At 38.9% G+C, this 22,508-nt stretch overlaps 1 protein-coding gene across 5 annotated transcripts in view; it reads right to left on the bottom strand.

The window, feature by feature from the left end:
* The window catches only part of TPD52 (tumor protein D52), a 136,542-nt gene that overhangs the window by 11,326 nt on the left and 102,708 nt on the right, over window positions 1-22,508 (bottom strand). For 3 of the 5 annotated variants that reach the window (XM_050802239.1, XM_050802238.1, XM_050802240.1), the window contains exons 2-5: window positions 17,087-17,202; window positions 5,274-5,422; window positions 3,491-3,592; window positions 2,400-2,426 (exon numbers count right to left, since the gene is read on the bottom strand). In XM_050802239.1, the coding sequence (XP_050658196.1) occupies window positions 2,400-2,426; window positions 3,491-3,592; window positions 5,274-5,422; window positions 17,087-17,202 (394 nt within the window). The remainder of the gene's footprint in view (window positions 1-2,399; window positions 2,427-3,490; window positions 3,593-5,273; window positions 5,423-17,086; window positions 17,203-22,508) is intronic. The other 2 variants (XM_050802241.1, XM_050802242.1) reach the window with 1 other exon arrangement.

The raw sequence follows: 22,508 nt of genomic DNA, 5'->3' as shown, positions 1-22,508 counted from the left end.
CTCAAAATGTAATGGCATGAGTCAATACTTTCATATAGGCATAGAAAATATGCAAATGGGAGGGGAAATATAATCATACCACCTGAGGGAAAAGCAGGTTGCCCAAGAGGGCCTCCCAGGACAGCACTCATGACCACATCCTCCTTGGCCTCGCTATCACCACTGCCCCTCAATCTCAGGACATCAAAAGCAGCTCGCTCTCTCTGTTTCCTTATATATCTGCCTCCCCCCAACCAAGGCATAAGGCAAATATCTAAATCCCAAGTGCTGATTTATCAACTATGTAAAATAAAAACTGTTGCTGAGTCTAATACATTCAGGTTGGCAAAACTGGTGCATTTTCTCCTTCTATATCCATAATTACATTAGGGAGTAAAATCACTGGCATAAGTTTGCCAGGTAAAATGGACCTAAAACAAACAGTGAGTGGGATTAAGGATTAATCAACTATTTCATAGCACTTAGCAAAAGGAGCCTACTGCATCCATCTCCGTGGGAGAAAAGGACTTACTGCTGGGATTGTAACACTCAAAATCTACAGCCTAAGCTCTCTTTCCTTGGATAGTTCTTGAGGGAATGTGGCCAATATTTGCCTCTGTGACTCACATAATCTAAAAGATGTAGGTTTTCTTTATGTATGTGAACACATTAAATCAGAACACAATCACTTCTTGGCCTTGGAATTATTTTTTTAAATGCCTTTACCTAGCCTTTGATTTGTAAGAATTACAAAGTTTAACTTTCAAAAGATAATCTCATTTCTCTCATTTTAATCAAAAGCCTTACTTTAACCCCCACATGCTGATGGGCAATTAAATATTCATAAAAACTTAATATTTATTAAAAACAAGACTGAAAATGGTACAGCATAATCTCAATATTTTTAAAATAAAATGGACAAAGTGACTGTAAAATGAGCTAGAAAAGAGTTGCAAAACATAATTTGTTGCTGATGAATTAATAAGACAGCACACACTGAGCCATATCTAGGTATGGCTTTAAGGTATAGAAAGGTATTCTTTAAAGGTATAGAAAAGTCTAGTGGTATGTACTGAAGAAACATCGTCCTCAATAGCCCTTACTTTTATATCTTATATTGATGTTTGCATCACACCTAACATTTTATAACCAGTACTGATGAGGCTCTTCCATTCTTAACTTATCCCAAGTCCCCACTTTTCCCCTACTCCACTCTAAGATTTTAAGCTTGATTCTAATAAAAGCCATGTCTTCTTTACCGTTATGCCCATGGGACCTGTCCACAGTAGACACTCTAATGTCAGCAGAATGGGTGATGTATTCAGTTACTTAGAGCACTTTTTAACTGAATGCCAACGATACACAATCACCTATCATTGGTTACTTGATTTTTTTAGCATAATTTTAGCTTTAAATAGTTCAACATTTAGAGTTTATATATCCCTATAATCTACTCTGACTTCCAGGGCTAAGTGTCACCGAGACAGAAGCTATAAGTACCTGTTTGCTTACTTAAAAAGGCAAGTAGCTAGACTACCATGAGTGACTGCTTAAGAAAATAATCTGCATCAATGGGAACAGAGATGAAGACTACTATATTATCCTTCCTGCTTACACTCTAAAGACTTTCCTCCACCTTAGATTCCTCCAACAACTGATTAGATAATCATAGAGTCTGCCTGGGAAAGACAGAGGTTTGCTCAACATCACAAAGTCTCTTTCTATAAGGCATGGTTTGAGCTAACATCTTTTTAATGTGCTTTTTTTAGCTTAATATACCTTTTCCTTTTTCAAACCATGAAGTTGCCTTGTGTACATAGAGAATATAACAAGTGTAAAGAAATAATAAAATCGTAAAAACTATAAGCTAGTAAAACAAGTATTAAAAAGTACAGAGTAATGGTAGATTTTACCTTATGTATATTTTACCACAATAAAAAAAAAAAAAAAAGTAGAGTAACCAATAGAAGATGGAAGACTAACATCAGGAGGCAGTACATATGCAGTCTATTACAATTGCATAATGAAACCCAGGTGAAGAATTCCAACATCCTTACAAAAGTACCAAAGAAACAAAAGCATCAAAAACAAACAAAGTCAGACATTAAAAGGGAGGGATTTTGCATGCCACGGTAAAGCTGCTTCTTTTTACCAAAGAAAAAAGTAAAAAAGAAATGTCAAAATCATTTCCATATCCGTTGAACCACAGTGTCAAATACTTCTTTTAATTTATCAATTACTCATGGTATACAAGAAACCCTCCCTTGAAATTAGGAATGCACTAGAGAAAAAGATACTCCAAATGCAAGAAAATTATGTACTGGACAAACACGATCATCCAACACAGCATAGTAATCTAATCTCAGCACACTTTTCTTATACAACTGCTAGACTGCAGTGACGGTTCAAACTCTCCTTACCTAAAGGAATGTGAAAAGGCTTGCAATCTGTAAGAAGCCAGAGTAAGCATTAAAAAAGAAAGAAGTTCTGATAAATCTAAAACAATTAAATAACCTAAGTTTTAAAATGTATAATGTTTTCCCTGGGCTCTAAACTGCTACACAATTCAGTCAGCATAGAGAAAATGAACACCTAATAGATATACACATAATTGTCAAGAGAATTCAAGAAAGCTATATTTATTACATTATGCTTAGACGACGACAGTCCAAATATAATGAGCGAGGAATTTAGTTATTTTATATAAAGTATAACACATAAATTGACCAAACCTATTCAACCAAGAAATTCTGGTTGTAAGATCCACTTTCCCCACAAATGCAAAACACAAAGCCATGCAATCTGAGCATTTTTTTAAAAACACAAATCTTGCATGCCAACAGAAGCACAGCTGACTTAAACCACATTTGTCATTTTCATCACTATCCTAATCCACATGAGTGAAGGGGGGACACAAAAGCACTGTGAAGTGGTTTTATCAAAATGGCAAGGAAAACTCTGCAGACTAATCTAAAGTACAAATGCAAAAAAAAAAAAAAAGCAACAACTCAAAATCAAGATTTTGGCCTAAGCATGAACGTAGTTACAGCTTACCGGTTAGAATAAATCAGTGCACAAATGAGCATGTTGTAATCACACCATGGTATAAAATGTCACATACAGAACGTGAAGCCAAGTTTGAATCGAAGCGTGCACTTCAATGCTCCTGTTGTCATCCCTAGTAACACACCAGGCTCTGCCCACAATCACAAATTTGCAACCAAAGACATACTTACCCTGCATGATCATGAAGAACTAAAAAGACACAGAAGTTCACAACCAGAACTTTTCAACAACCTTAAATGATCATCAGATGATCATCTGATGTCAGAATGCTAGGCCTAGAAGACCTTAGGTGAGCCTTCCAGGTACGGGTTTGAAGGAGTGCCCTCCCTCACTCTAACAGGAGTAGCTAGCATCAACTACAGCCAAGGTCAGGAAACAGATGCAACAACAATAACATTTTAATTTGCGTCAGCTACTTAATGAGCAAGGAAAAACAAGGACATACTTTACGTCTTCCAGCTTTTTGGTGATGACTGAGCCAACAGACGAAAAAGCAGCTGAGGCCTTCTGTCCAGCCTGGGACAAGGTTTCAGATGTCTTCTTGTAACTATATTAAATTATAAACACACAGAGCAAAGAAGGGTCAGCTGATCTTTTCTAGCATCAATTGTTTCAAGTGCAGTGGTCACCACCTACTGGAGAACTCTCAAAAAGAGAAAACATTTTTCAGAACTTCTAAAATCCTTCATAACCAGCAGGGCAGCATCACCGCATCTTCGTATGTTCAACCCTAAGCTCAGGCACAATCTTCTGCAGTGCCCTAGTCCAGCCAGAAAGACAGAGGCCTATAAAGGCAGGGCCAAAGAAGTCAAGGTAAGGGCTAAAAATAATCATAAAACAAAGATGAAAATAAGCAAGGGCCTGAAAGAACTCACACCTCTTGTTCTTTTCCAAAATCTAAACAAATTTTGGATTATTCCACATAATCTAAACAAAACAAAAATGAAATCAAATTCCTCAGATGCCTTTGTCAACTTGATTTCCTAAAAAAGGGCCGGAAGCAATTAGTAGTTGGCATAAGTAGGACCCATTTGTATTTTATTATCCAAATACATTTTATGGGCATACTTTTAAAAAAATTTTGCATGTCTTTAGAGCTGCCAAATAAAGACTTAGTGGACTTTCAACAAAGTATGTAAAATATGCAATGCTTCAAATTATTCTAGTTTGGTATCTGCTATCACACAAAGGCAAAATTTGCCACCTCCTTCCCAGCTACCTGGAGATTAGAGAAGGGAAAAGTGAAAACAAAAAAATGACGACAACAACAACAAAAAACAAATAAAATAATATCATACCTACCAAAACAATTCCCACATTATGGGAAAGAATGCTCAGGCATTTTTACTTACCCTGTCAAGATCAAATACCAATAAAAAACATGGTTTATGGTAATAACTGTCAAAAAAAAAGTTTCCTGTATGTTTTCCCACTGCCAACTTAGATGGGTAGAAAATGGACCAAAAGATTGGGGACTCAAGTACTGTCATGTTAAATACAGTTGGCCTCACTTCTGAGAGTTAAACTGTAAAACAACTTCTACGCTCACCAGCTCTGCAGATGGCTCTCAATACAGAAGACAGAGCAGTTCGGATTCTGCTGCTAGAAGCTTGCTCCTCCTTGTGCCAGGAAACAAAACTGCATTATGATAATGCTATATCATCGTATGTGTGGTCAAAAAGACAAAAAGCTTAAGGGATTGACCTCTGCCAAGAGCATATATCTGAGACTATGACCTGAGAATCTTACGATACATACAGAGCAAGGTAAAAAAAATAAATTAATAATAATAATAAAGACTGGCTCCCGACCTGAGTTTGAATCCCCGCTCCACACTTTGAGAGGTTTGTGACCTAAAAACTTAATTTGTCTGAGCCTGTTTCCTTATCCAGGGTTATCTCACCACCCATTCTTACTGGGTTATTCTGAGGACTAAAGGACACAATGTACATATTTGTGACAAGTCAATACATAACACTTATGGGACTTGAATTTTATTTCTCCAACTGGCTAGCTTTCTTTCTGTTCCTTAGAATAAATGGTCTGGAAAATCTAAGTTACAAAAAAGGCAGGTACACTTGAAAATCAGAAAAAAAAAAAAGTGTGCCATGTCGTCCAAAGAAAAGCTGCTGAAGCATCCTCATCCTCTTTTTCTTCCCCTCCCCAGACAAAAGGCACGACAGTGTCCTTTACATTCCCAAGGACAGTGTACGATCAAGGGAACATACGCAGATGTTGCTGTCACGTCTTGCCACCCTTTGGCAATGTTCTGTTTTAGTTCCTGTAGAGAATTGATTCCAAGTTTCCGCTTGATCTCTGCTAGATGCTTCTCTTTTGCTGCTAACACTTGAGACAGAGTCTGGATTTCTTCTTCTACCTATGAGGAAGGGGTTAGGGTAGGAATATAGCAAAAGTCGTTCAGTAAGTTAAGATTATTAGCACAGAACTATATCAAAAATTCCAGTCATTAAACATTTTTTGAACCATTTATCTTTCTAAAAACAATGTATAATGTTGTTGAGTAAACTGGTTACTTGCTGATCTCTCCTGTAGAGCTTCTCTTTCCTCCTCCATGGGAGCTCTTTATAATCCCATCTTAAGTTGTTTTGGGCCTTCTCCTCTCTCCCTATACTTCCTTACTCAGCTATCTCATGTAGGTTTAGGACTCAAATTTCTACACACGTAATACTTTATAAAGTACTCTAACATCCACTCTCCCGACCTGTGGGTCTGCCTTTCCAGCCTAGACATTTCTATTTGAATGCCTACAAAACTTGTATTTGTATACTAAATCAAAATAATCTCCATCCCCTACCAAAACACACACAACCAAGCCAAACCCAAATCCAACCTCCTTGCATATTTGATGAGTATATATACTGGATACATATACTCAGTCTCCGTGTCTGGCAAAGTCATGGCCATAATAAACCAAACTGCCTCCTCTTGAGAGCCCTGCGGTGGTTTCATGTGAACCCCTTAATGCTGACTGCCCAGACTTGGCTAGGTGGTTAGAGGTGGGCCCTGAGCCACTGAGAGCCACCCATCAAGAGCCAGTGGATAAGCCCGGTGTGAAAAGAGGTGCTCAACTATTCAATCGCTCTCACTCAGGAATCTAGTTTGAGAAGTAAGATGACATTATGAGTAGAAGCTGAAAAGACTTGAAGAAGCCTTGAGGTAATAGGTAGGCCACAGTGAGATTATGAAAGGTATGGAAAGCTTAAACATGACTGAGGAAGCTAAAACTGTAAGCAGGAGCTATGAAGAAAAGGAAAAAGTGAACAGAATAGAACAAAAGGCTAATCCAGGAAAACAGAGAAAAGGGTGGACCCTATTTCAGAAACAGGGAAAAGGGCAGACAGTCTATTTCAGAGAAAAAGAGACACCATGTGGAAGAGACTTTAGGTCCCAGGAAATTGAAAAACCAGGTCCCTAAAGTATATCCATTAACATTCAAGACCCTCAGAGAAATGTGTCTCCTGGCTTGTTGCAAAGCCATACTCTCAGCCCTGACCTGCATGGTATTTCTGTGATTTCAAAGACAACATGCCCCTTTAAAAATAACATAGAGTCAGTCAAATCTTTTCATAGATGATTAAATCTTTAGAGAACACAAAACAAAGAAAATTAGTGCAACGGAGAAAAGGATAAATCAAATGTGATGCAGCTGCCAAGAAAGAAAAAAAAAAAAAGAAGAAGAAGAAGAACCTACAACATCACTCTCAGACAAGATTAACTGGAACGGAGGTCGTACAGAACAAATAAATAATCCCCTGTGCTTGTCAGAGTCACAAGTACTGGACCCAGTTTTGTAAGTCACATTTTAAGATATACATTGACAAAGTGGAATATGAGAAGAAAAGGACAAAAAAAGAGGAAAGAATAAGGTTCAAAATTAAGTAAATTAAATGATTTGCCCAAAGTCATCAAACAAATAATGTAGGAACCAGAATTTCTATCTAGGTTTTCTGAATGCACGTCTCAGTTTACTGGCTGAATTATCATGTACACTCTCTTAAGCTTCCCAATTCCTCTGTCTCTACTTCAAACTCCAAATCTTCAGACACTTCTAAGAATAGACTTAAATGGTAAGTTTCCTACCCCTTAGCCTTCTCGGAGGTACTCACTTCCTCTAATGAAAGCTGCAAAGACAAACCACTGTAAATCTTTCTGAACAATGCACAACACAGTATATTCCCCACCTTTGTTGGGTAGCTTGTGCTGCTAACACACCTAGCCCAGCACATCACAGCTGCGATTTCTTAATTCAACATATACATGTAAAATAGAGTGACCTTAAAAGCATAAAGAGCATGATTAAGAATGTCTGATGTGTCTATCACTATATGCAAAGATCAACTCAAAATGGACTAAGGACCCAAAACCATAGAACTACTAGAAGAAAACATAAAAGAAACACTTCAGGACATTGGTCTAAACAAAGATTTTACAGCTAAGACCTCAGAAACACAGGCAACAAAAACAAAAATAGACAAAAGGGACTAAGTTAAAGGAAATCATCAACAGAGTGAAGAGATAACCTGTAGAATGGGAGAAAATTTTTGCAAACTATTCATCTGACAAGGGACTAATATCCAAAATATATAAGGAACTCAATTCAACAGCAAAACAAACAAGCAATTCCATTTAAAAAGTGGGCAAAGGATCTAAATAGACATTTCTCAGAAGAGACATATAAATGGCCAACGAATATATTAAAAATATCACTAATCATCAGGGAAATGCCAATCAAAATCAAAATGAGATATCAACTCACACCTATTATTATGCCTGTTATCAAAAAACCAAAAAATAACAGATGCTGGCAAGGATCCAGAGAAAAGGAAACTCTTATACACTGTTGGTGGGAATATAAATTAGTACAGCCACTATGAAAAACAGTATGGAGGTTTCTCAGAAAAACTAAAAATAGAAATACCATATAATCCAGCAATCCCACTACTGGGTATTTTATCCAAAGGAAAGGAAATCAGTATATCAAGGGGATACCTTCACCCCCATGTTTATTGCAGCACTATTTACAATATCCAAGTGTCCATCAACAGGTGAATGGATAAAGAAAATGTGGTATACACAATGGAATACACTTCTGCCATAAAAAAGAATGAAATCCTGTCATTTGAAGCAACATGGATGAGCCTAGAGAATAATACGTTAAGCAGAATAAAGTAGGCACAGAAAGATAAATACTGCATGTTCTTACTCACATGTGGAAGCCAAGAAAAAAATTTGAACCCATCTAAGTAGAGAGTAACATTGTGGGTGTTAGAGGTTGGGAAAGGGAGAATGCCGAGAGGTTGTGCTTCAAACGACGCTATTGTGAAAGTAAAAGACAACCAACAGAATGGGGAAAATATTGGCAAATTACATATCTAATAACAGTCTAGTATCCACAACATATAAAGAAACTTACAACTCAATAAAAAGACAACCCAATTAGAAAACGGGCAAAGGACTTAAATAGACATTTCTCCCAAGACATACAAATGACCAATAAGCACATGAAAAGATGCTTAACACCATTCATTAGTAATTTGAGAAATGCAACTCAAAACCACAAGGAGATACCACTTCATACCCATTAGGATGGCTATATTAAAAAAAAAAAAAACAGACATTAATAAATGTTGGCAAGGATGTGGAGAAACTGGAACCCTCAGACACAGCTGGTGAGAATGTAAAATGAAGTTTGGCAGCAACGCAGTTTAAGAGTTCCTCAAAAAGTTAAACATAGAGCTACCATATGACCCAGCAACTCCACTCCTAGGTATACATAACCAAGAGAATTGAAAACACATCCAGCCTGGGTGCAATGGCTCACAGCTGTAATCCCAGCACTTTGGGAGGCCAAGGTGGACAGATCACTTGAGGTCAGGGGTTTTAGACCAGCCTGGCTAACATGGTGAAACCTCATACTACTAAAACACAAAAATTAGCCAGGCATGGTGGTGGTGCACCTACAATCCCAGCTACTCAGGAGGCTGATGCAGGAGAATCGCTTGAACCCGTGAGGCAGAGGTTGCAGTGAGCTGAGATCACGCTACTACACTCCAGCCTGGCAGAGCAAGACTCTGTCTCAAAAAACAAACAAACAACAATAAAAAAAAAAATACACCCATACAAAAAGCTGTATACAATTGCTTACAGCGGCATTATTCATAACAGTCCTAAAGTTCAGCCACTGTGGAACGCAATTTGGATACTTCTCAAATAACTTAATACAGAGCTACCATTCCCATTGGGAATGGGATCCCTGGCAGCAATCCCATTACTGGGTATAGAAATTGTTCGACCAAAAAGACACCTGCACTCATATGTTTATTGCATCACTATTCACAATGGCTAAGACATGAAATCAACCCAGGTGCCCATTATCCAATGTGGTACATATACATCATGGAATACTATGCAGCCCTTTCTAAAAAGTACAAAATCATGTCCTTTGCTGCAACATGGATACAGCTAGAGGCCATCTTCCTAATCAGATTAACACAGAAACGGAAAACCAAATACCACATGTTCTGACTTATAAGTGGGAGCTAAATATTGGGTACACACGGACACAAAGATGTGAACACTAAACACTGGGGATTCCAGAGGTGGAGAGGGAGAGTTGGGGGAAAGAGTTGAAAAACTATGTTCACTACTTGGGCAACAGGATCATTAGAAGCCCAAACCTCAACATCATGAGGCATTAACATGTAACAAACCCGCACATGTACCCCTTGAATCTAAAATTTTTTAATAAAAAATTTAAGTTTAAAAATGTTTTAAAGGGGACTATAAAGAAAATGAAAAGGAAAATCCACAGAATGGGAGAAAATATTTACAAATCATACAGCTGGTAACTTCGTTTGTTAAATAAAGACTATGTTTCCTCTTCCATCAATCATGATAATAACACCTGCCCCATAAGACTGTTGTAATAATTAATGAAATAATGCATGTAAAGAGCTCAGCTTAACACCTCCCACACAGCCCATGTGGGATAGCATTAGGTGCTATCACTATTATTTTTATTTTGTTGATAATAAAACAATATTGAGAACTGCCAAGGATTTGAAAAAAAAAATGCTCTTTCAAAACATTGTAAGAAATATTCTGCATAGCATTTTGGCCATGTTGCTATATACTCTTAAAAACCATTAGACCCAGGCATAATGCTACTTCCAGGACTTTATCCTAAAGCACTAATTAAAGAAGTGCATAAAGGCTTACATGAAGGTATTTACTTCAAACTATTATTCATAATAGCAAAAAATGGGAACAATCCAAATGTTTATAAATAATATAAATTTAAAATGAGCTTGCGGAAATTCAAAATGGACTATGAAGCAATTTAAAATGAGGTTGCAGAAAAGTATATTGGCATAAAAATGTTTTTGAAAAATCAGTTAAATGGGAAAAGGTTATTTGTATTCTGATGCCCTCTACAAATATAAAAATATATCACCAGGCATGGCAGCCCATGCCTGTAATCCCAGCACTTTGGGGGGCCAAGGCAGATGGATCGCCCAAGGTCAGAAGTTCGAGACCAGCCTGGCCTACATGACAAAACCCCATCTCTACTAAAAATATAAAAATTAGCTGGGGGCCGGGCGCGGTGGCTCACGCCTGTAATCCCAGCACTTTGGGAGGCCGAGGCGGGCGGATCACAAGGTCAGGAGATCGAGACCACGGTGAAACCCCGTCTCTACTAAAAATACAAAAAATTAGCCGGGCGCGGTGGCGGGCGCCTGTAGTCCCAGCTACTCAGGAGGCTGAGGCAGGAGAATGGCGTAAACCCAGGAGGCGGAGCTTGCAGTGAGCCGAGATCGCGCCACTGCACTCCAGCCTGGGCGACAGAGCGAGACTCCATCTCAAAAAACAAAAACAAAAAACAAAAAACAAAAAACAAAAAAAAAATTAGCTGGGCATGGTGACACGTGCCTATAGTCCCAGCTACTCAGGAGGCTGAGGCAGGAGAATCACTTGAGCCTGGGAGGCAGAGGTTGCAGTGAGCCAAGATCACGCCACCACACTCCAGCCTGGGAAACAACAAAGTGAAACCCTGTCTCAAAAAAAAAAAAAAAAACAAAACAGTTTATCACCCATCTGCCTTATCCATTCTATCCCACTCTTTATAAAACTTTGGGTAAAAAAAATGAGTAGTACAAACAGACAGAAGATCAAAGAGATAGACTTGAACAATACCATACATCAACTAGACCTAACACATACATGTACAGAACAACTCACCCCAAAATAGAAAGTACACTCTTCTCAAATGCACATGGAACATTCTCCAGGGCAGAGTATATGTTAGGCAACAAAACAAGTCTCTATAAACTTAAAGTCATACAAAGCACCTTCTCCAACCACCACCATGAAACTGGAAATCAAAAACAAAAGGAAAACCAGAAAATTCACAACTATGTAAAAATCAAACCACACACTTTTAAACCACCAATGGGCCAAAAAAGAAGTCACAAAGGAAATTCGAAAACACCTTGAAATGAAGGAAAACAAAAACAACATATTAAAACTTATGGGATGCAGTTGAAGCACTGTCAGTAAGAAATGTATAGCTGTAAATGCCTCCATTTTAAAAAAAACTCAATAACCTAACTCTACACCTTAAGGAATTAGAGAAAAATTTAAAAAATAGTAAGCTACACCCAAAACTAAGAGAAGGAAGGGAATAATAAGGAAGAGATTAGATATTAGAGTGAAGATAAACAAAACAGACAAAAGAAAACAATAGAGAGAATGAATAAAAGCAAAAGTTCATTCTTTTTTTTTTTTTTTTTTTTTTTTTTTTTTTTTTTTTTTTTTTTGAGACGGAGTCTCGCTCTGTCGCCCAGGCTGGAGTGCAGTGGCGCGATCTCGGCTCACTGCAAGCTCCGCCTCCCGGGTTCACGCCATTCTCCTGCCTCAGCCTCCCGAGTAGCTGGGACTACAGGCGCCCACAACCGCGCCCGGCTAATTTTTTGTATTTTTAGTAGAGACGGGGTTTCACCGTGGTCTCGATCTCCTGACCTTGTGTCCGCCCGCCTCGGCCTTCCAAAGTGCTGGGATTACAGGTGTGAGCCACCGCGCCCGGCAAAAGTTCATTCTTTAAAAAGATCAACAATGCATTAAGGGTTAAAAAAAAGAAAAAAAAGAAAAGAAAAAGACGGCCAGGGGCAGTGGCTCATGCCGGTAATCCCAGCACTTTGGGAGGCCAAGGAGGTCGGATCACCTGAGGGGAGGAGTTGGAGACCGGTCTGACCAACACACTGAAACCCCGTCTCTATTAAAAATACAAAAATTAGCTGGGAGTGGTGGCGCGTACCTATAATCCCAGCTCTTCGGGAGGCTGAGGCAGGAGAATCGCTTGAACCTGGGAGTCAGAGGTTGCAGTGAGCCGAGATTGCACCGTTGCACTCCAGCCTGGGCAACAGAGTGAGGCTCCATCTCGAAACAAAAAAAAGAAGTTCGAGACCAGCCTGGCCAACATGGTGAAACCTCGTCTCTACTAAAAATACAAAAATTAGTCAGGCGTGATGGTGCATGCCTGTAGTCCCAGATACCGGGGAGGCTGAGACACGAGAATTGCTTGAACCCTGGAGTCAGAGGCTGCAGTGTGCCAAGATTGCTGCTACTGCACTCCAGCCGCCTCAGCGACAGAGCAAGGCTCCATCTCAAAAAAGGAACGGAAGGGAACAGAAGAAAAAGATGAGCAAACTTGACAAACCTATAGCTAGACTGACAGAAAAAAGGAGAGAAGACATAAATAACTAGAACCAAATGAAAGTGGGGACATTAATACTAACTTTACAGGAACAGAAAGGATTACAAAAGAATACTATAAGCAATTGTACACCAACATACTAGATAGTCTAGAGTAAATGGACAAATTCATAGAAATATATAAATGATCAAACTGACCCAACAAAATAGAGAAAATCTGAACAGGTAAAGAGATTGAACCAGTATCAAAAATCTCCCAAAGAAAAGTCTAAAAGTAGATAGCTTCAATGGTTAATTCTACCAAACACTTAAAGAATGGACAAACCTTTTCAAACTCTTCTAAAAAACAGAAGATGGTAGAACACTTTCCAACTCATCATAAGAGGCCAGCATTACCCTATTTACCAAAGCCAGGGAAAGACATCACAAGAAAATGGCAGCCCGTATCTCTTATGAATATCCAGAAGCATATCAAAAGGATTATAAAACATGACCAAGTGGAATATATCCTAGGAATGCAACAATTATTCAACACATGAAAATCAATCAGTGTCATATACCACATTAATATAATAATAAAAGGAAAAAAATACAATCATTTCAATATGTGAAGAAAAAGCATTTCATAAAAATCCAATACTCTTTCCTGGGGGAAAAAAAAAAAAACACTAAAACTAGGAATAAAAGAGAACTTCCTCAACGCAAGTCCATTTGTGAAAAAATGACAGCTAATATCATACTTATGGTCAAAGACTGAAAGCTTTCCCCCTAAGATAAGAGAAAAAGACAGGGATACCCATTTTTACCATTTTTACACAATATTGTACTGAAGAGGTTTAGCCAAAGCAGTTAGACAGCAAAAATAAATCAAAGGCATGCAAATTGGAAAGGAAAAGTAAAACTGTGTTTAATCACAGATGACATGATTTCATATATAGAAAGTCCTAAAGAATCACAAAAAAGGCCAGGCACGGTGGCTCATGCCTGTAATCCCAGCACTTTGGGAGGCTGAGGTGGGCGGATCACCTGAGGTCGGGAGTTCGCAACCAGGCTGACCAACATGCAGAAACCTCATCTCTACTAAAAATACAAAATTAGCCGGGCATGGTGGCACATTCCTGTAATCCCAGCTACTTGGGAGGCTGAGGCAGAAGAATCGCTTGAACCCAGGAGGCGGAGGTTGCGGTGAGCCGAGATCATGCCATTGCACTCCAGCCTGGGCAACAAGAGTGAAACTGTCTCAAAAAAAAAAAAAAAAAAAAATCCACAAAAAAATCTATTCAAGAGTGGGTGTGGTGCCTCATGCCTTGAGAGGCCATGGCAGGAGAATCAATTGAGTCCAGAAATGTAGCAAGACCCCATCTCTACTGAAAAATAAAAAAATTAACCAGGCAGATGGTGGCAAGTGCCTGTAGTCCTAGCTACTCAGGAGACTGAGGCAGGAGGATCACTTGAGCTGGAAAGTCAAGGTCGCACTGAGCCATGATCATATCACTGCACTCTAGCCTGGGTGACAGAGTGATACCCTGTCTCAAAAAAAATTTTTTTAATATATTTGAGCTCATAAATTCAATAAAGCTGCAAAATATAAGATCAAGATATAATATTCAGTTATATTTCTATATAACAGCAATAAACAACCTGAAAAGAAAATTTTTTTAAAAATCCATTTCAATCACATCAAAAATAATAAAACACTTAGGAATAAATATAACTAAGGAAGTGTAAGACTCGTACAAAGAAAAATGTTTTGTAATTGCTAAAATAAATTAAGAACTAAATAAATGGAAAGACATTTCATGTTCACGGACTGGAAGACTTAATATTGTTAAAATGGCAATACTTACCAAGTCAATCTATAAATTGAATGCAAGTCCTATCAAAATGCCAATAGCATTTTTGTGTGGGTGGAAAAGCAGATTCTGAAATTCATATGGAATTGCAAGGAATAACGATTTTCAAAAAGAAGAAAAAGGTAAAGAATTCATACTTCTCGATTTCAAAACTTACTACAAAGCTATAGTAATCAAAATAGTGTGATACTGTCAAAAGAAAAGACACATACATGAATGTAACTAAATTCAGAGTCCAGAAATAAACTCATACATCTATAGTAAACTGAATTTCTTTTTTTTAAACAAGGATGCCACAAGCATTCACTGGGGAAAACTAGCCACATGCAAAAGAATAAAGTTGGATCCCTACCAAAAGCACATACACGAATTAACTCAAAATGGATCAAGGGCTTAAATCTTAAGAGCCAACACTATAATAAAGTCTTAGAGGAAAACACAGGGGTAAATCTTCATGATCTGGGATTCAGAAATGAATTCTTAGATATAACAGCAAAAGCACAAATCAAAACCACAATGAGATATCACTTCACACCCACTAGGATGACTATAATCAAAAACACAGAAAATAACAAATTGCCAGGGATGTGGAGAAATTGCTAATAGGAATATTAAATGGTGTCAATATTGTGAAAACAGTTTGGTGGTTCCCCGAAAAACTTGAAACATGGGCCAGGAACGATGGCTCACACCTGTAATCCCAACACTTTGGGAGGCCCAGGTAGGAGGATCACTTGAGGCCAGGAGTTTGAAACCAGCTTGGGCAACATAGCAAAATCTCATCTCTATGAAAAATAAAAACTAAAAAATCTGCCAGGCATAATGGCGTGTACCTGGAGTCCCAGCTACTCAGGAGGCTGAGGCAGGAGGATTGCTTGGCCCAGGAGTTCAACATTATAGTGAGTTATAATCATGCCACTGCACAATCCACCAACCCACACAACACAGTGAGACCTTGTCTCTTAAAAAAAAAGTTAAAATTTTTTTAAAACATTAAACATGCAACTACCACATAATGAAACAATTCCATATCTAGGCATATATGCAAAAGAACTGAAACTAGGTACTTAAGCAAGTATTTGTCCATAAAAGGTTCCTAATTCACTACCCACCATAGTCAAAGGTGAAAATCACCCAAATGCCTATGAACGGACGAATGGATAAACAAAATACAGTAGATATATACAATGGAATATTATTTAGCCATTAAACAGAATGAAGCAGACATGTGCTACACCATGAATAAAGCTCAAAAACATGAAGGGAAAGAACCCAGATACATAAGGTTACATATTGTATGATTCCATTTATATGAAATAACCAAAAGATAGTTAAATCCATAGAGTCACAAAGCAAATTAGGTATTGCCAGGGGTTGAAGGAGGGGAGCCAGGAACGAATGCTTAATGACTACAGGGATCTCCTTGGAGGTGATGAAAATGTGTGGAACTTGAAAGGGTTGACAGCTGCACAACATTGTGAATGTTACATGTTACTGAATTCTACTCTTTAAAATGGTTAATTTCTTCCCTGTAATCCCAGCACTTTGGGAGACCAAGGCCGGTGGATCACTTAAGGTCAGGAGTTCGAAACCAGCCTGGCCAACATGGCAAAACCCATCTCTACTAAAAATATAAAACTTAGCTGGGCACGGTGGCACACACCTGTAATTCCAGCTACTCAGGATGCTGAGGCAGGAGAATCGCTTGAACCCAGGAGGTGGAGGTTGCAAGGAGCCAAGATTGTGCCACTGCACTCCAGCCTGAGCAATAGAGCAAGACTCCATCTCAAAAAATAAAATAGAATAAAATGGTTAATTTTTATGTTAAATGAATTTCATGGAAGAAGTTAGGAAAGAAAAAAGAAAGAAGGGAGGGAAGAGGGAGAGTGAATGAGGGAGGGAGGGAGGGAGGAAGGAAGGGAGGAAGGGAGGGAGGGACGGAGGGAAGGACGGAGGGGAGAGAAGGGGAAGGGAAAGAAGGACTAAAGGGAGGGAGGGGAAGGAAGGGAGGGAGGGGAGGGAAGGCAGGCAAGGTGGGGAGGGAAGGGAGGGAAGGAGGGAACTGGAAGGAAGGAAAGGTGGAAGGAAGTTCGAAAGTGCCCATCTCTGCAACACAGCCAAGGGTAGAACAAAGTCATTGATGCACTGAAGAGCAAGTGTATCAGACCTTGGTGAAGTCCCTTAGAAGAACGCGAGTACTCCTCTCATTCATTTCCTGTTTCACACCCTACTTTTCACATCTATTTTACCCATATATACATTTTTCTCATATAAAAACGAACCGACGTCACCCTCTTCTATCTCCTCTCCCCTACTCAAGACCTGCTGGAGAAGTAAACACATGTACTTTCTCTCCCCTGGAACTAACTATAAACATATCACCATGTACTCTAGAATCACAAATGACAGTACATTTTAAGTGCAAAAATAAAGTTACAAAAGGAATGGTTCTTTACCTTTGCAAGTTCTCTTCTTAGCTCTTCCCGCTCCTCTTCTGAGAGGGTCTCTGTGGCACTGATGGTGGCAGCAACATCTTCTCCTTCCTCAGGGACCGGCTCTGTTCTCAGCAGACCTGGTTGGGGATTTAAACAATTGTTTAAAGTACAAATTCTAAGTAAAATCCTTCTTTAAGCTCCTCCACTGTCCCAGCCAGAATAAAGCCAATTAGAGTAGATCCACATATCTCACCTCTGGACATTCAAATGACCTGGCTCTCTCAGCAAAGGACAAAAAATCTGAGCTAACCGCCGGAAACCACCAAGTAGATTCTGCCAAAATACGAATTTAGAAAATATAGCATTCTCTTAGCTTCTGTTCATAGTCTCAGTCACTATATAGTTATGGCAGAAGAGTGAAGGGCCCAAAATGAGATCTTGCCGAGGCTTTAAACTGCTGTACAACTAAATCAGTATAAATTAGATGAAAGATTTTAGCTCCTTCCCACTAACCCAGGGCAGGAGTTTGCACATCTCTTCAGCTTGCTGTGGTAATCAAAGTCAACATTTTACAAACTCAGTAAAGGAGTAACCACTGAAAGAACTAAGTGTCCTAAGTAAATTTTATTCTGTTTCTTTCCATTAGTGGAGGCAGAAAACATCTTCTTGTAGGTTTTCTTTTTGTTGTTGTTTGTTTGTTTTAGGAGGTAGAGACAGGGTGTCACTATGTTGCCTAGGCTGGCCTTGAACGCCGGGCTTCAAGCCATGCTCCTGCCTCAGCCTCCCAAAGTTCTCGGATTACAGGCGTGAGCCACTGCCACTTCTTATAGCTTAAAAACAATAATAATATATATCTCATATATGTATCATATATATCATATACCATATATATATATCATATATATCTCTCATATATATATATAAAAAATCCAGATACCCTTATAAAAGAATACTAAGCTATATGTTCAGAGACATGATCAACAGCCACATAGAGACATTCCACACTACTGAAGACCAATCACGCCGCACCCAGTCCCCTTGGAACAGAGCCTGTCAGGAAGAATGACTGGAGAGTGATCAGCAGGCAGCCGCCCCTCAGATCTCCCCTCTTTTCCTGCCCAACCCTTACCCACAGGCTAAGATGAGGCCAGAAAGGCACCCCAACCTCGGGTGCAAAATTGAAGAGGCCACTAAAGCACTCAATATAAATATCTTAATGGAATATTTTTTTAAATCAAATTCAAAGAACCCATGAAGAACAAAATGCCAAAATTTTAAACTGCAGGATCAGTATTGCTGATACTTTCTTGTGTCTCAAACTCCAAAATGGCTCTGCATGAACAGCACTACTGCTAATCTCGTCTTTATTTAAAATTGCGATATTTTATTCATGATTTTCTTTTACATTAATTTTTTAAAATATTATATTCGCACATTATTTGACGACTAAGCTTTTTGTCACCCCCTTCCTGGCCGTAGCTGCCTTACCCTAGGCTTCAGGCTTCAGTTCAGTTTACAGGTTTGGGATTGCAAAGTCTCCTCTGGCAACAGATTTTTATTTATTATTTTTTTTTTTTTTGCAAAGAAACCAGGGAAAGGTTTACTCCTCTGCCCGCTCTTCCTGCCAGTGAGCATCACAGCCACTGCAGTTGTTCCCTGCTACCCCCCAGGACCATTTCTGAGAAGTGCCAGTTCAGTCACAGCAGCAATGTGGCATCCTGCCCAACACAAGGCGCCAGGGAGCAGACGCAGAAGAAAAAGGAAGGAGAATAGCCACACTGTGGAACAAGCAGCCAGCGTCACAGCAAACATTAGAGAATTACGTGAATCAATGAGATGATGCTTATGTACATGGTGTACAAGTTACAAAGGCACTTGGTACAGGATCTGCTGTACTTCACTGATTAACAGTAGTTAATAATTATAATAATCATCAGCATGGCAGCACCAAAATAGTGCCTACCTGGAAAGTATGTACAGAACTGTGAAAGCCATAAAAGTAACACAAATAATTCAAAAACCACAAATCAGACTGGCAAAAAATATGAGTAAGCTCTTGACTGCATATAAAATACTTAATCGGTACAATCAGCAGGTAGAAAAGCTCAATGCATAATTGCTTCCACAGGTCTTCCTCTAAAATATCTGTGAACAGACTGCCCAAATAATATTTCTATAATAGAAATCTGATTGTGTCACTCTTCAGCCTAAAATCCTTTGGTGGTTCCTTACTGTTTTCAAAGCAAAGTGTGAGGTTGGCACACAGCCCTTACTGGACCCGTCTCCTGCTAGCTGGCATTGGCACCTCTTACTCCAACTCCAGCCAAATCACACCGTGAACAAGGTGCTGTCCTATGTACTGTCAGAAACCATTTCCCAGCATCTGTGTGTGCTTGTAAATCTATCCTCTATGTTAGATTATGTGAAGAAAGTTGTATGAGATTGAAACTGGGAGTCAGACATTCAAGTAACAATCATATAAGGCAACACAGTAAGAACCATAACAGAGCTACGTGTTACACATTATTTTATTTTTAATGTTTTGTACAGAACTCCCAAGTTCTCCAACTAGAGCAGATCTCCAAAACAAAACAAGCAAAACTCAGGTACCAAACTATTACTTAAATAGCAAAGACTCTTTCATGCTTTTTTGATACACACTCTTTTGCAAATCTACCCAAAGAAGGGGAAAAATACAGTATCTGATTGCTAACAATGCTTTATGTATACTGCCCATTTCAAAAAGAATCCAAGGGGATTCTGGTTCTATTCAAATATGTGGCTAGGGTATCAAGGAAAATAAATCTCTCAGAAAAGAGGATGACGGGTTGTCCAGTTGGCTTCAAGTCTGCCAGGATGACCTTGAGATTTTATATTCAGCATCTAAGAAAGTTGGTAATGACATGTTCTGCTCTTTCCAAATTAGCCTGTAGGTGGCAGCAAATCATCATCATTCAAATTAAAAGGTGCAGTCTGGAAAAAAAAAATTAGCAATTAAAGAACACCAAGGAAGAACAGAATGGTAGGTACCAAAATCAGCAGCAAAACATCACAGTCATGCCTTGCGAAAATTATTAACCACAGCCACCATGACAGAGTGCATTCCATTTACAGACAAGTCCAAATTAAGTGTTTTAAATACCTATGTGCAACACTTCAGTGAGGTGGGGGTCCCCCGTCACCGTTTACAAATCAGGAACCTGGAGCTTACAGACATTCAGCGACTTGCCCAGGTGAACACACCTAAATGTTTGGTAGAGGTCAGATTTTAAACCTAGACAGTCTGATGTAAAAACAAATGCTTCAAATCACTGACCTGAAAACAAAGACAAAAGTAGGAGGCTTACAGTAAGACCTGAAAGGTATCTAGAAGCAATAATAAGACCCTAAAAAGAGAAAGAATCTGGCAGACTAGATCAAAAGCAGTCTTCATTAATTCCAACTAAAGTTTCCCCAAACCTGGGAATCCAAATTTTGCCTTATATATTCATCTAGATATGATCCTGTTTCTTGTATGTTCAGTAATAGTACAGTATTTAATACGAAAACAGAGTCTGGCTTTTGGAAGAAAAGATCAATTTCTCATTCATAGCATGAAAGGTGGAAAACAACAACATTTAAAAGTATAGATTATTGAAAACCATAATCTGAAACTTATTCGTTCATTAATTTTAATGTTTTTTTTTTCTCAGAATCTGATGGAAAGCTGTTTTTAAAAGACAAATATGGTGGGGAAAATACGATTAATATCTACTGACATTTACTACACCAGCCACTGTGAGGGGAAGTCTACGTTATCTTATAAAAATAAAAACACCCCATAACCACCACCTGAGAGGAGTATTTTTTTTTACTAGGAAACTGCAGTCCTCTAAGGCTATATAATTTGCCCAGAGGCAGGATTAATATACAGAGGCACGATTAATACTTGGGTCTTTCTGTCTCTCGACTCAGCTCCTTCATGAATATCTTTTCTTAGAGAAATATCAATGATCATGGCAGGACAACGAAACAGGGCCTAGTCTTTCTCCATAGAAACTTTTTTCTTTCCCGAGGAAAGAAAAAAGGAACTTGTGGGGATCCCTGGTTTGAAAGTCACAGATAACATTATCAAACCCAAATGACTGAAAATGAGTGATAATTTCTTCCATCAGGTTATTAACATTTTAGCCATTGCCTTAATTCTCTTCATCTAGCTATGCAAACAGATTGTCAGCCTGTCTTTAGTTCCACCCATGGGCTCCCTAAAGAGCTTTAGGTAGGGGAGTGACAAGTCTAGACTTGTCTTTGGAAAAGTCCTTCCAGCAAGCTAGGTAGAGGGTGGCCTGCCCTGGGAAGGTTCTGGAGCCCACTGGCAGGGTGACGCATCTCACTGATTCCCAGGTGAGATTTCTAGTGTCTCCGGGATGAGGATGGAGAAGACAAGCAGAGACACATCCCATCAATCTGAAGATACTTTTTACATTTTACATCTTTGAGATGCACTGTACAATTAATCAGCCAGTCATTGTGACATGGTTATCACCAGCAAACACGCCTCAAAATTTGCAAAGTGGCTTCAAAAATGCCAGGTCCAGTTACAGACGTCTCTTACGAAAGGCTGCACCACAGACATTTTATGTGAGGAAAATAAATCAATAGAATAGACATAGATTACTCCAAGTTGAAAAGCAGTTCAAATAAGTTAAATTATAGGTGTGAAGACATTTTAGGAAATGTTCGTTTTTATTTTAGAAAATATGCACAGGAGTGTTATGATCAGTGTAAATGTCTGAATAAATCTAAAAAAGAACTTCAATAAACATAAAATTTTTGGCCGGGCGCAGTGGCTCATACCTGTAATGCCAGCACTTTGGGAGGCCAAGGTGGGAGGATCACTTGAGCCCAGGAGTTCGAGACCAGCCTAGGCAACAAAGTGAGATCCTGTATCTACAAAAACTCAAAAGTCATTAGCCGGGTATAATGGCCTGTACCTGTAGTCCCAGCTACTCAGGAGGCTGCGGCAGGAGGATCGCTTGGGCCTAGGTTACAGTTGAATGAGCTGTGATCATGCTACTGCACTCCAGCCTGGGCAACAGAGCAAGAAGAGCAAGACCCTGTCTCAAAACAATGACGACAAAAATTTAAATAAAAAATTTTAGGGGGCTGGGCAGGGTGGCTCACACACTCCTGTAATCCCAGCACTTTGGGAGGCAGAGATGGGTAGATCACTTGAGTCCAGGAGTTCGAGACCAGCCAGCACAACGTGGTGAAACCCCATCTCTACTAAAAACAATTTTTTAAAAAAGATTTTAAAACAATTTAAGTGATGATAAAGCAGGATTTTTTTAGTTTAACTATCAGCATATTTTATACTTAATGAAACAAAATAATAGTAACATCTTACAATCTGTGGTGTCTTAGATTTAATGAAATACATACAACACTTCAAGACTTCAGAGTC

The sequence above is a fragment of the Macaca thibetana genome, chromosome 8, assembly GCF_024542745.1.
Source record: "Macaca thibetana thibetana isolate TM-01 chromosome 8, ASM2454274v1, whole genome shotgun sequence".
NCBI classification, from domain to species: Eukaryota; Metazoa; Chordata; class Mammalia; order Primates; family Cercopithecidae; genus Macaca; species Macaca thibetana.
This window is presented reverse-complemented; position numbering and strand designations above follow the sequence as displayed.